At 63.7% G+C, this 12835-nt stretch overlaps 2 protein-coding genes across 8 annotated transcripts; both read left to right on the forward strand.

The window, feature by feature from the left end:
• The first annotated feature begins 161 nt into the window (after nucleotides 1–161).
• Nucleotides 162–4484, forward strand: TEDC2 (tubulin epsilon and delta complex 2). 7 transcript variants are annotated; one of them, XM_057695428.1, is made up of 10 exons: nucleotides 162–228; nucleotides 320–418; nucleotides 661–731; nucleotides 829–1231; nucleotides 1696–1749; nucleotides 2430–2523; nucleotides 2683–2794; nucleotides 2886–2987; nucleotides 3419–3609; nucleotides 3910–4484. In XM_057695428.1, the coding sequence occupies exons 1-10, from the start codon at nucleotides 203–205 to the stop codon at nucleotides 4057–4059; spliced, it is 1302 nt and encodes a 433-aa protein (XP_057551411.1). In that variant the 5' UTR covers nucleotides 162–202; the 3' UTR covers nucleotides 4060–4484. The 7 variants fall into 7 exon arrangements, 6 of the variants coding, with proteins under 6 accessions (XP_057551411.1, XP_057551412.1, XP_057551407.1 ...); XM_057695429.1 differs by having other exon boundaries at nucleotides 3422–3609; XR_009047466.1 differs by having other exon boundaries at nucleotides 2430–2794; nucleotides 3534–3609; nucleotides 3910–4046.
• Nucleotides 4485–9569: 5085 nt separating this feature from the next.
• NTN3 (netrin 3) lies at nucleotides 9570–12113 on the forward strand. The gene is made up of 6 exons (XM_057695366.1): nucleotides 9570–10497; nucleotides 10569–10757; nucleotides 10841–10990; nucleotides 11159–11209; nucleotides 11337–11411; nucleotides 11709–12113. Exons 1-6 carry the CDS (start codon nucleotides 9570–9572, stop codon nucleotides 12056–12058), a joined length of 1743 nt encoding a protein of 580 aa, XP_057551349.1. The 3' UTR covers nucleotides 12059–12113.
• The last annotated feature ends 722 nt before the right edge of the window (nucleotides 12114–12835 follow it).

Genomic DNA, 12835 nt, shown 5'->3' on the forward strand with positions numbered 1-12835 from the left:
AGGCCGGGCTGAGAGCGGGAGTCAACGCTTGGACCGCCGCGGGAGGTACAGGGCTTGAGACCGGACAGTCCTCGGGAAGGGCGGGCGCTGAGCTCTGGGCTCGGGATTGGCCATCCCGGCCGGAAGGAGCGGTCTCCTAGCCCGGAAGAGGGCGGCCGGAATTTCCGGCGGCGGCAGCAAGCGAAGAGTTGCTGCCAGCTTCATGTTGCCCGCCGGCAGCGTGCGCCGGTGGGTCCTGCGCCGCTGGAGGGGGCGGGAGTGGAAGGCGGCGCTGCCCGAGGCTGGCTGGGGTGCTGAGCCTCCGGTGCGTCCCTCCCAGGCTGGCGGCCGAGCTGTGGGACGCCCTGGATTCCTGCGCTGAGCAACAGCGGCAGCTGGAGCGGAGCCTGCGAGTCTCCCGGCGGCTGCTGCGTGCCTGGTACGCGGACCCCGGGACCACCCGGCCAGGCCTTCCTCGGGCCGTCAGAACCCCGCTTAGAGCGCCCAGGCAGAGAGGCCGGGCCGATCGCTCATTTCCGAGTTGGCGGGTTGTTAGTGCTCCCGCTTTGCCCGCAGGCTCTGAGGCTGGCGGGCTGCTCCTAGGCCAAGCGGCCTGGCGTGGGCATGTTGGGCCCGGGCCGTGCCTCCTGGCCGTGCCACGGCTGCCCTATGTCTTCGCAGGGAACCAGCCGAGACCCCGGCTTCGGAACCAACCCCAGGACCAGGAGCTAATGAAGAGGCCCCTTCTGCAGGTAAATCTCAGCCACCCACCTTCTCCAGGCGCCGCCCCTGGCCTGTCTTCTGGCATGCAGTGGTGAGGGACCTCTACATGACTCTTGGTTTTCTCAGCATGCACACCCAGCCCCCAAGACCTCAAGGAGCTGGAGCTTCTGACCCAGGCACTGGAGAAGGCTGTACGGGTGCGAAAAGGCATCTCAAAGGCTGGCGAAGGAGACAAGGCCCCCATCCTGAAGCCTGGGTCCATTGCTACTTCCCCTGCCACCAGAGCTTCTGCCCGACTCAGCACCTCACGTGGGGCTGGCAGCCATGCAGCTGAGACAAAGCCCCCCAGGGGCATGCGCTATACCAGGGTGCCTGCAAAGGATCTCCCCCAGCGCAGGCTTCTGTCAGTGGGGGATGGGGCCTGTATGGGGAAAGGGGCCACCAAGCCTGAACCAGGCCTCAGGGACCAACAAATAGTCCCATCGGCTGCTTCTCGGGCCCCAGAAGCTTTTACACTCAAGGATAAGGGGTAAGTTTCCCAGACCCTCACTGGAGGAGCTGTCCTGGGCAGCAGCAGGAGTCGAGGTTTGGGGTGACAGGGAGGGCAGGGCATTGAGCTGGATGTAGGCCAGGGGAGCCCCAGGGTGCCACCGCATGAGGCCCAAGCCCAGAAGCTGGCAGAGTGGAAAAGTTGGCTGTGAAGGTGCCACGTTTGATGTGCTGGGGCCTGTCCTGCTCTCCTCCCTGGCTGTCCTGTGCCCTGTCCACTTATCCACCCAGCCCCAGTCTCCACATGAGCTTTAGAAGGCCCGGGCTCTTCTTTCTTTTCTGCTTGCCAGGCAGAACCTGCACTGGGCTGGCTCCCACAGTCACTCTGGAAGCCCTGTCTCAGGGTCGGGTAAACCTCATCCTTCACTGGGCTCCGAGTAGGGAGTGGGGCCTGCAGCCCCCAGAGTGAGACAAAGCTGTTCAGAGCACTGGCTTTCCTGACAGGATCCTGCTGCAGCTGCCCGAGGTATTCAGGAAAGCAGCTTCCCGAAATTCCTGGTGAGAATTCCTGGTGAGGTGGAGTCTCGTGGCCAGGGTCGGGGGGAACGGGGGTGTGGAGAGCACAGGGGCCAAGCCTTCCCACTGGTCTTTTCCTGGGGTCCCTCTGCTTTCTTTGCTGGGTGGTGACACTCTCCACATTAGGAGAGTCAGCCTTCGATAACCCGATAGGATGCCTACAGTCACCTTACACCCAGTGGCCTCTGAGGCCCCAAGCTCAGCCTCCCTCAAGCTTTGAGACCTTGAGCAGGCACTTAGTGTCTCCAGGTCCCCAGTTGTCTTCCTTGTGGAGGTGATTATACTACTACCAGCTTCAAGAGGTGTTGTAGGGGTTAAAGGAGGTGGTGTCTTTCAGGTGTTTGTGTTGTGCCTAGTACAGAGCCCACACCCAGAGCTCTTACCAGACATCCTGGTCACCAGTCACTGCCAGCTCCTCTCCCTTTTTCCCTTGAATTCTCTCCTAGTATTTCCCAGAGTGGGTCAGCTCTGTCCCCTTTTCATGGACAATGTCCCCTCAGTTCCCTGGGGCCCCCAAAGACCCCTCCTGACATTCAGCAGAACCAGACACCCCAGGCTAGGGCCCCTACCCTGGCCCTTGCCTACCTCTCGTGGCCCAGCCCAGTTGGCTAGAATCACCACGTTGCTCTCTGGTTTGCGGGCTGCCCCTGTGTGCATCCCAGCCTGTGGGCCCAGCTCAGCTCTACACAGACCAGTGATTCTGTGGATGCTGCTACCACCGCCAAAACCCAGTTCCTCCAGAAAATGCAGACAACCGTATCCTTGAGGGGCTTGGGGGGCTGGAGGACAGAGGTTCTGGCTCTAAACCTGGTGAGTTTGAGGAGGAGCAACTCCAGGGAGAGCCACTGCAGGACCCAGCCCTTGGGGAAAGCGGAGGGGCCTGGCTACAGGGGAATTTCCCTGACCTGCATGCAGTCAGGCTGGCCCGGCTCCAGGCTCAGCGTCGCCGAGGTGGAGGTGGAGGTGGGGCGCCTGCAGAAGGCCTGCTCGCTGCTAAGACTTCGAATGGGGGAAGAGCTCACGGCAGGTTAGTGGGCCCCAAGTCGGGTCTCTGGTCGGGGTAGGGAAGGCTTCAGGACCGGCATGGACCTGGCCTGCTCCCCCTGGCTCTCGTGTAGACCCCAAGGACTGGATGCAGGAGTACCGCTGCCTGCTTACCCTGGAGGGCCTGCAGGCCATCGTGGGGCAGTATCTCCACAGGCTGCAGGATCTGCGCACAGGTGAGGCCCACTCTACCCGCACCTGTGCTGAAGTCTGGTCGGGGTCAAAGTCCTCTAGCCACAGGGCTGTGTTGGGACTTTAACAGCAGCCCCGAGCAGAGGCAGGCAGGCCCTTCCCCATGTCACCCCACTGCAGCCTGAGTTCTCTGCAGCTGTGCTGTGGAGCTGGTTAGCACGGCACCCCCCACTCCAGTCCCTGTCCTGACACACAGACCCACCTCTCTGAGTAGCTTGTTCATTTATCCAGTTATTGAAAAAGTGCCTTGAAAATCAGAGAGGTACTGGCAGATGCCTGGTATTGTAAGAGATAGTTCTTTATGGATAGTAAGGCTTCATCCAGGAGGCAAGGGGAGACTTTGCACCCCTTAACAGGGCGTGGGGAGGAGGTGCCTGGCTGCTGCCCTGTGAGGCCATATCCCCTGTCCTCGCAGCAGTGGTGGAACAGCAGCTGGGGCCATGGCCTGAGGGGAGACTCCCCAGGGCCTCCTCGCCCTGTGCAGGAGGAGCAGACCCCATTTGGAGCCCCCAGTTGCTTCTCTACTCCAGTACCCAGGAGCTGAAAACCCTGGCAGCCCTCAGGCTGCGGGTGGCCATGCTGCACCAGCAGATCCACCTGGAAAAGGTACTTCCAGAGTGGGGAGTGGGTGACTGAGTGTCGGGGAGCTGTGGGGAGGACCCCAGGTCTGGAGCCTCACGAGGGCTTGGCCTCAAGAGCCTATCTGTGCTTCTCCCACCAGGACCCACCAGGAAATGACAGGAGCCTCTGGGCCTGTGCCCATGGGAGGGTGCTGGAGGTTTGGGAGGAGGGGAGGGCTAGAGTGTGGTGCCTCAAAGTCTACCCTGGTTTGGGCCTGCCTGTGGGGGCCTTGGGCCAGCTGAGACAGGGCCTCCCCTGAGACCTTGGCCCTGCACCACCCCCCAGGTCCTGATGGGCGAACTCCTCCCCCTGGTGAGCAAGCAGGAGCCGCTGGGGCCACCCTGGCTAGCACTGTGCCGGGCTGTGTACAGCCTGCTCTGCGAGGGAGGTCAGCGCTTCCTCACCATCCTTCGGGAAGAAGAGCCTGCTAACTGAGCCCTTCCCGCAGCCAGGCGGCCAGGCCCACCCCTAGTCCCCCAGAACCCTGTGGCAAAGGCAGGCTGGCTCTGCGCCCCCAGCCTGAATGTCGGCAAGAGACCCCCCTTCCCTAGGCAGAATTAAATGAACGGGTATTGAGGGGATTTTTGTTGGTGTGGTGAGCCAGGGGGCCCAGAGATGCCTGTACCCCCTTGGGAAACCAGGTTTCCAAGGGGCGGGACTGCCCCTTGGCTCTTCCTCGGGAACTTAGGGCCTTTCTCACAGCTGCTAAACCTGCTGGTCAGGGCTCAGCTTGGCTTGGCTTGGCCGTCCAGAAGCTCAGGAGACCAGAGGCTGGTGGCAGCTTTTCTTAGCTACCTCTGTTATCTTTTGCTTTACACTTAAAAGCCACTTGTGTGACATTAAAACTACTTTGGAAAGTATATATATTTAGTCATACCTAGCTGGGACTTGCTGCATGTTTGTTTTCTTCTTTGTGTCTTTCATTTACCAAGAATATATCAAATATATTTGCCAAGAACAGGCATATCCCTTTTGTACTGAAGAGAGAGGGCAAAGCCACTCCAGGTGGGCTGCCCTGGGGGTTCACCTCATGCACTGGCCCTAGCGCACCTGAAACCTAGATTTGTACTGGGCTTGTCCAAAGACAGAGAAGCCAAAAGCCAGTATCACGGTGGGTGACCACTATCTGCCCACAGCCATCTCTCCTGGCACCCATGCCCACCACCTGTTCCTGTGCCGTTGATGTGGGCCCCCCAGTGAGTCCACGCCTCCCCTGCTCCACTATCACCTCTGAGGCTCCCACCTCCCCTGCTGAAGAAACCATAGTTTCCTGGAAGACAAGAAAGTGTAGAGGTCCAGTTCACAGCCTCTGGGTTTATACCTCACACATCTTGGGTTTACATCTTGACTTGTTTGCTGCTGTGGGACTTCCAGCAAGATTCTTGAGCCTCAGTTCCCAGTGTTGTCCCCACTGTCATACTGGGGTAGTGGTTATTACCAGTGGGGTGAAGATAAGTGAGATGATGTTAGATGCTTCACAGCTCTGGACCCTGGTGAGGGCTGCAAGACAGTGGTGTCCCTTTCATGAGCCTTTAGTGAGCATCTATGTGGTCCAAGCACACCTCTCGGAGCTGGGGAGTGGCCTTTTATGTGGACAATAATGTGGGAGACCGAATAACGCCCACTTCTGCTCCAAGAAGCCCAGGCCCCGGAGGGAGGTAACTCCTGGAGAAGGCCAGGTCGGCAAGCCTGATGAAGTGTTGCAGGTAATGGGGGATGAATTGGGTGACGTTGAAGCACCCTGCACCCTGCAGGAGGTCCTGCTTATAAAGGGCCCCACAGTCCAACAGGCCAGAAACCTTGGACATGGAGTCCCAGGCCTTTGGGGCTGCTGGGGACCAGATGACAGACCAAAGTAGGAAATGAAAAATCAGGGCCCTCACTGCACTGAGGGGTCTCCAGGGTGGGAAATGCAGGAAAGGGGGAGCAGGGGTGGGGCCTGGGGTACAGCCACCTTCTGGCCACTCTGCTGCTGCCTCCAGAGCTGGATCTGAAGGAACCCTAATCTCCAGGGCAAATCCCACCACCACCCTGTTACTGGCCACCCCAGAATCCGTTTCCATAGCAGGTGTCCACCGCAATTATTTACCCACTGGTTCACTTGGTTTATTGTGCACCTTGCCTACTGGCATCTCTAGCTAAGCCCAAAGGTCGCTGAGCTGATGACCCACCTCTCCAGGGCCAGTCCTGGGCACTGGTGGTGTCCTGCGGACTGTTGTGGACACCGGCCCTTCAGATAACATGAGGGGAGAGGCCTGGGTGGGTCCCAACACAAGGCACCCAAAGCAGGGAAGGGAGACCCCCCCCCCCCACTCCGGGTTAGCGCCCACGCACCCTGATTCCACACCACGCCAGGAGGCGGCGGCGAAGAACTGTCACGGGTGGCGTCACCGCATCGCCGGCCAATCCGCTCCGATGTGGCGGGCAAGCGGGGCTGCAGGGGGCGCCCACACCCACCCGGAGATCAGCCCCCGTGTCGGCGGCATGAGTGCGGCCGAGCCCCTGCCCCCGGCGCCTGCAGAGGCCCCCGAGCGCCCCGGGGCCCTACGCGCGCTGCTCTTGGCCACCGGCGGCGCGGGGGGCTCGTGGCCGCGCTGCGTCCTGCCGTTCGGCGCCGTGGCTCTGCTTGCCGGCGCTGCCGCCACGGCCATCACCTTCTCGCTGCGCGGACCCCGCCTGGACCTGGCCCAGGGCTCGGCGCTCGCCGCGCTCGGTACTGGCCTCGGACTCCTGGCCGCCGCCTTCCTGTGCTGGCGCGCTCGGCGACGGCGGCGGCAGAGGGCCGGGTGCGGGGGACGGCGGGAGCTGGGGACGCCCTGAGCCCGCCCGCCAAGCCCGCTCCTCTGCGAGGTCACGGCGAGCCGGCGCCTCCTCCCTCCGGACCTCGCAGTGCCGCGCGCGCGTCGCTGAAGCCTCCTCCCCAGACGCCATCCCAAACCGTTCTGTGCTGAACCCTCAGGAGGCCCGAGCTTTGGGGGCTTCGAGCCATTTCCCTCCCCTCCCCCGACTCGGCTCTCCCCCTCTCGCACCCGCCAACGCCCAATGTTGCTTTTAAGCGTTTCGCTTGGCGCTCAGAGCAGGCCTGGCTGAGCGCAGGGCTGGCGGCAGTCTGCGCGGCACGGGGCCCCCGCCGGGTGTGCTGGATGCAGGGCGGCGGCGGGCCGGGTACTTAGCGTGGCTACCCTCCTCGGGGCGAGGCACAGTGTGCTCGGTCCCCCTCCCCTAACTGTCTTTCTTCCCCACTGGTTTGGAAGCCCCTTGAGGCAAAATAGGCGCTCAATAAATGTGCTGTATATGAACAAGTGGTGGCTTGCAAGCGTCTGGTGGGGACAGTAAGTCCTGGGCTAAGTCCAGGGTATTTGTTCAGTTGGCCTTTTAAGGGGAAGACCCCAGGCCCCTGAGGCCTGTCAGTACCCCCTTAGTCCCTTTTCCCCCAGGTAGGCTCCTGGAGCCCCAAAGCTAGTGGCTGTCACTCTGAGTGGGGGCAGGGGTGGGGAGAATGCAGAAACCTGAGGAGTTGCACGTGGGGAACTGGAGGCCAAGCCTCTTCTAAGGTGCCAGGAGGGGGCATGGCCAGCAGAGAGGTGCAAAGTGTGAGAGGCCCTAGTCAGGGACTGGGGACAGATGGTTGAGTCCACAAGGAGCACTGATCCTGGGGGGGGGGGGGGGTTCGGTGAGGGGGTGACTGTGGGGAAGGCCCTCCTTAACTGCCATCATACTATCTGCCAGGGCTGCTCCCGGGGCCAGAAGAGAACACAAACCTAGGGTTACTCCAGGGAAGAGCCTGGGCTGCCCACAGCCTCCTCCCTGGGGAGCTCGTGGGGCAATGACCCTCCGGGCCAGGTCCCTGCCTGCTGACCCTGATGAACACTCTCTGCAGACTGAGCCGTGGGGGCCTTCACCCATACCAGAGGTCACCAAATGTTCTGCAGACCCTACCCACAACTCACAAGGAGGCTGTTATGCACACAAAGCCTGGGGAGGGGGAGCTGCTCCCCACTTTCCTCCTTTCCAGCAGGATTCCTCGTCTCAAGCCCCGGGAACCACTGGCTTGGGCCTGGGCATTTCTCCCCACTGTGGCCACCTCCTTACTTCTAACAGTCCCAGAAGTTTCTATCACACCCCCCACTCTCCCACCAGGGCTCCCCCTATCCCAGGCAGGTTTGAGGCTGATGATCAGAACCTTGAAGAGAATGGTTGGGAAGGTGCTCTTTCTGAACTTGCCCCATCCTAGAGAAGAACCATGCGCCTTGCCAGCTCCCTCATTTGTGCATGGCTGTTTGTTATAAGGGGCATATTCTCTTTATTGGGAAGTTGAGGGATGGGCCCCAGTAGCACCTGTTTTGTGGGATGAGCGGCACCCTCAGCCTTCCTGATGCTGCCAGAGGTGACGGGAGAGGCCAGCAGCCCCTCTGGCCCTCCTGGCTCAGTCCTTCCAGTCTCCTACTTTCTGTCCACCCCTCACCCCTGTGTTGCTCCTTCTCCAAGGTCAAGCCCTGGTTGTCCTCCTCTTCTCCTTCAGTATCCCCTGGGACGTGTCTATGTCCTCCTGCCCCCCTCTCCTAAACAGCACAAGAATTCTGCTTCTCTCCATCCTCTTATCTGTCCTCGCAGTGTCTCTGACCCAGCTGAGGGTGGCAGCCCTGCCTACACAGACACACCCATGTGGCGTCCTCCACTGACAGCTAGGCCTGGTCTGGGGTCAGCCTCCCACCTGGAACTTCAGGCCTTAGAGCTGCTCCCAGGTGAGATGTATTGTCATGTTCCCTGCCCCCCTATGCATGGGGCTGACACTTCATGGGATGCTTTGCCCTGGCCATCAAGGAGGGACTCCGGTCTGTTGAGCTCCCTGGCTACATCAAATACTTATATGGCTCATGAAATCCCAACAGCTTGGCAAAATTGAATAATAGGCATCTGGCTGATGAGGAAACTGAGGCTTGGGCAGTTTGAGGACTGGAAACCACACAACTAGAAATTGGAGCAGCTTGGATTCAAAATCAGACCTGGCCCCAATCCTGGGTTATTTCTACTAGAGCAGACTGCTGCCTTGGGGACTCCCTACAACCACCAGCTCAGCCTGGCTCCCTCCATGCTGAGTGTGCCCTGTGGGGACCCAGGGGAGCATCCAGGCCCCAGTTTTCGGATCCAGGGCCCAGCCTGCCTGATGGGCCTGAGGGAGGAGACAGCCAGACCCCCGCCCAGCACGTGGCACAAACCCAGGAGAAGTCAAAGCCTGGCAGCAGGCCGGGGACCGGCTGGGTGGTCCCCCCACGGGCTGCGTAGCTGAGCCACCCCCTCCAGACCCCTCCCGCCAGCACATTCCTGGCTCCCGGGCCCTCCCCCGGTTCCAGGGCCTCCCAGCCCCCTCCCCCGCTGGCCCAGCCAGTGTCTGAATCTGCTTCTGATTCCGGCTCTGGCTCTGCCGACGAGGCCCCCCCTCCCCTCCCCTCCCTCCTTCCCGGCCCGAACAGCCCCGCCCCCGGCTGGGCCCAGGCTTGCGCCTCCTGCGCCCCCCACCCCCTACTGGCACAGATCGCCCGCCCTTGCTGCAGCCGGGAGGAGGTGGTGGCCGGGGAGCCCCAGGCCCCGCCCGCCCTCGGCCCGTCCCGGGAGGCCGGGAGACCTGCTCGACCCGGCCCTCGGTGGGTGAGTGCGAGCGGCGGGCGGCGGGTGGGGCCTCTGCGGGCGGAGGCGCCGAGAGCGGGGGCGACGCCTGTCAACGCTCCGGGCCCAGCGGGAGGACGCGCCGACATCCCCGCTGCTCCGCTCGGCCCAGGGCGAGCCTGCGGCTTCGCCCACCTCTGGGCCCCGACTGGGGCCGCCGGGGGGCTCTGGTTGGTCGGCACCGCGGGCCAGCGGGCAGAGCTTCGGACCGGGTTCTCTCTCCCGTGGGCAGCGGCGTGGGGCCCCGGCCGGCTGGCTGAACCACGGCTGCTCCGGCCATGCCCGGCTGGCCCTGGGGGCTGCTGCTGACCGCGGGCACGATCTCCGCCGCTCTGAGCCCGGGGCCGCCGGCGCCCGCCGACCCCTGCCATGACGAGGGGGGCGCGCCCCGAGGCTGCGTGCCTGGCCTGGTGAACGCGGCCTTGGGCCGCGAGGTGCTGGCATCCAGCACGTGCGGGCGGCCGGCCACGCGGGCCTGCGACGCTTCGGACCCGCGGCGGGCACACCCCGCCACCCTCCTGACCTCCGCAGGGGGCACCACGAGCCCCGTGTGCTGGCGTTCCGACTCGCTGACGCAGGTGCCCCTCAACGTGACCCTCACAGTGCCCCTCGGCAAAGCTTTTGAGCTGGTGTTTGTGAGCCTGCGCTTCTGCTCAGCACCCCCCACTTCGGTGGCCCTGCTCAAGTCGCAGGACCACGGCCGAAGCTGGACCCCACTGGGCTTCTTCTCCTCCCGCTGCGGCCTAGACTACGGCCGCGTGCCTGCCCCTGCCGATGGCCCAGCTGGCCCCGGGCCCGAAGCCCTGTGCTTCCCTGAGCCCCAGGCCCAGCCTGATGGTGGTGGCCTTCTGGCCTTCAGCGTGCAGGACGGCAGCCCTCCAGGCCTGGATCTGGACAGCAGTCCGGTGCTCCAAGACTGGGTGACTGCCACAGACATTCAGGTAGTGCTCACAAGGCCTACCATGCTGGAGAACATGAGGGACGCCATGGCCGTGGTCCCTTACTCTTACTCAGCCACTGAGCTCCAGGTGGGTGGGCGCTGTAAGTGCAATGGGCATGCCTCCAGGTGCCTGCTGGACACCCAGGGCCACTTGATCTGCGACTGTCGGCATGGCACCGAGGGCCCCGACTGCAGCCGCTGCAAGCCCTTCTACTGCGACAGGCCATGGCAGCGGGCCACGGCCCGGGAAGCCCACGCCTGCCTTGGTGAGGCCTTGGAGGGTGTCCTGGGGATCTGAGACCAGGCCAGCCTGTCCCTGACTCATCCCTCCCTGCAGCTTGCTCCTGCAATGGCCATGCCCGCCGCTGCCGTTTCAACATGGAGCTGTACCGACTGTCTGGCCGCCGCAGTGGCGGTGTCTGCCTCAACTGCCGGCACAATACTGCTGGCCGGCACTGCCACTACTGCCGGGAGGGCTTCTATCGAGACCCGGGCCGTGCCCTGAGTGACCGCCGCGCTTGTAGGGGTGAGCCTGCTGCCAGCACACCCTCACCCTTCGGTTTCCCACATCCCCAGATGGGCTTCTGACCATCCCACTTCTGTCCTCAGCCTGTGACTGTCACCCTGTTGGTGCTGCTGGCAAAACCTGCAACCAGACCACAGGCCAGTGTCCCTGCAAGGATGGCGTCACTGGCCTCACCTGCAACCGCTGTGCCCCTGGCTTCCAGCAGAGCCGTTCTCCAGTGGCACCCTGCGTTAGTGAGTTACACTGCCCTGCTCACACCACCTCAGCCGAGGTCACCCCAGCTCCCTGCTGCTGCCTACCTGGGCCCCGCGGATCCCCCTGCTTCCCTCAACTGTCCCCTGAGCCCTGAAGATTCCCTTGGCCCCCTTCAAATGCAGGCCTCTATCCCATTCTCTCCACAGAGACCCCCGTCCCTGGACCCACTGAGGAGAGCAGTCCTGTGGAGCCCCAGGGTGAGTGGAGGTTCCAGAGGAGCATGTTCTTGGCTGGAGGGGGCTGTGGATTCCAGGAGGGGAGGAGGAGAGGGTGGGAGAAGGAGATGGGGATCTGTGCCAACCTCCTCCTGTGCCCTCCACCCAGACTGCGACTTGCACTGCAAACCGGCCCGCGGCAGCTACCGCATCAGCCTGAAAAAGTTCTGCAGGAAGGACTACGGTAGGCCGCCCTCAGGCCTCCTGCCCCCAACCTCCTCACCTTGCCCTCTCCACTTTCCTTCTGTATACCCTGACCCGCGCTGGACCCCAAGGCCATGCCCCGGCCCTCGGGTCCTCCGCTGTCGCTGGCCCCGCCCTGTCAGCCCCCTGGCCTCTCGATGCTCCAGCTGCGGCGTGTCCTCTTTGTGCTCCTTCCTCACCCCACGCCCCCGGCGGGGGCCCTGTGTGCTTCTCGGAGCGGCCCGCCCCCTCCGGGCCCCGCCCCGCCTGACCCCGCCCCCTCTCGCCTCCCCCGCAGCGGTGCAGGTGGCTGTGGGTGCGCGCGGCGAGGCGCGCGGTTCCTGGACGCGCTTCCCGGTGGCCGTGCTCGCCGTGTTCCGGAGCGGCGAGGAGCGCGCGCGGCGCGGGAGCAGCACGCTGTGGGTGCCTGCGCGGGACGCCGCCTGCGGCTGCCCACGCCTACTGCCCGGCCGCCGCTACCTGCTGCTGGGGGGCGGGCCGGGTGCCGCGGTGGGGGGCCCAGGGGGCCGGGGGCCTGGGCTCAGCGCCGCCCGCGGGAGCCTCGTGTTGCCCTGGCGGGATGCGTGGACGAGGCGCCTTCGGAGGCTGCAGCGGCGCGAGCGGCGGGGGCGCTGCGGGGCGGCCTGAGCCCGCGGGCCGGGCGGGGCGCTTCTCACAGATCAAGGCACACGTTCATCCAGTGCATCCGCCTGCCGAGGAGTCTTTGCTCGCATCGCGCGCGTCGCCATCTGGGTCCCCGCCCCGCCCCTGCCCCGGGCTTCCCTGGGTGCCTCGAGCTCCTGCCCAGGAGGGGTGTGACGGAAGCAGCGACACCCCCGCCCCAACACAGAGGGACGTGATAGCCCCAAAGAGCTGCTTCGAGGCCCCCGGGGCAGCTGTCATCCAAAGGACTTGGCCCCCCCCACCTCTGTGACACCCCCCCCCCGTGATGTCGTGGTCCCTCAGCGTTCCCACCTTCCTAAAAGGCACCGACAACCCCCCTGCAATAGTTATGAACCTCCTTCTGATACCAAGACCCATAGAGATCTGAGAACACCTCAAGGGCCGCTGAGACTCCACCCGCCCCCGGACTCTGATCCGCCATAGAGCTCCCTGAGTCCTCAAGAGGCACTGTAGCCACCACAGGCGCCTGTGGACCCCCATGGGGCTCGGTGACACTGGCTCCCCCACCCCCTGTCAGGACACGCAAAGGGCGCTATGACTCCTCCCCCAACGAGGACAGCGGCGTCTGTCCCGCCTGTCACCTCTGCCTGCCCTCTCTCTCCGTGTCCCTGTCCCGCTGACTGGCCTCTTTTTTGGCCTGTCGTGTCCCTTTCTCTTGTCTCCATCTGGCTGTCTCTCTCGGCCGCGGCCTCCACTCAGGTCCCGCCCGGAGGCCCCCCTGCACTCCTCCTCCGCCCACCC

This window comes from Hippopotamus amphibius, chromosome 9 (assembly GCF_030028045.1).
Source record: "Hippopotamus amphibius kiboko isolate mHipAmp2 chromosome 9, mHipAmp2.hap2, whole genome shotgun sequence".
Classification (NCBI taxonomy): Eukaryota; Metazoa; Chordata; class Mammalia; order Artiodactyla; family Hippopotamidae; genus Hippopotamus; species Hippopotamus amphibius.

What these genes read in the sequence shown, in the direction of transcription:
- TEDC2 (XM_057695424.1), top strand. Translation starts at nt 203, where the DNA reads ATGTTGCCCGCCGGCAGCGTGCGCCG. An exon ending in CGGCGGCTGCTGCGTGCCTG is followed by an intron (nt 419 to 660) that starts GTACGCGGACCC and finishes ATGTCTTCGCAG; the next exon opens with GGAACCAGCCGAGACCCCGG. An exon ending in TGAAGAGGCCCCTTCTGCAG is followed by an intron (nt 732 to 828) that starts GTAAATCTCAGC and finishes TGGTTTTCTCAG; the next exon opens with CATGCACACCCAGCCCCCAA.
- NTN3 (XM_057695366.1), top strand. Translation starts at nt 9,570, where the DNA reads ATGCCCGGCTGGCCCTGGGGGCTGCTGCTGACCGCGGGCACGATCTCC. An exon ending in GGAAGCCCACGCCTGCCTTG is followed by an intron (nt 10,498 to 10,568) that starts GTGAGGCCTTGG and finishes CCCTCCCTGCAG; the next exon opens with CTTGCTCCTGCAATGGCCAT. An exon ending in CAGTCCTGTGGAGCCCCAGG is followed by an intron (nt 11,210 to 11,336) that starts GTGAGTGGAGGT and finishes CCCTCCACCCAG; the next exon opens with ACTGCGACTTGCACTGCAAA.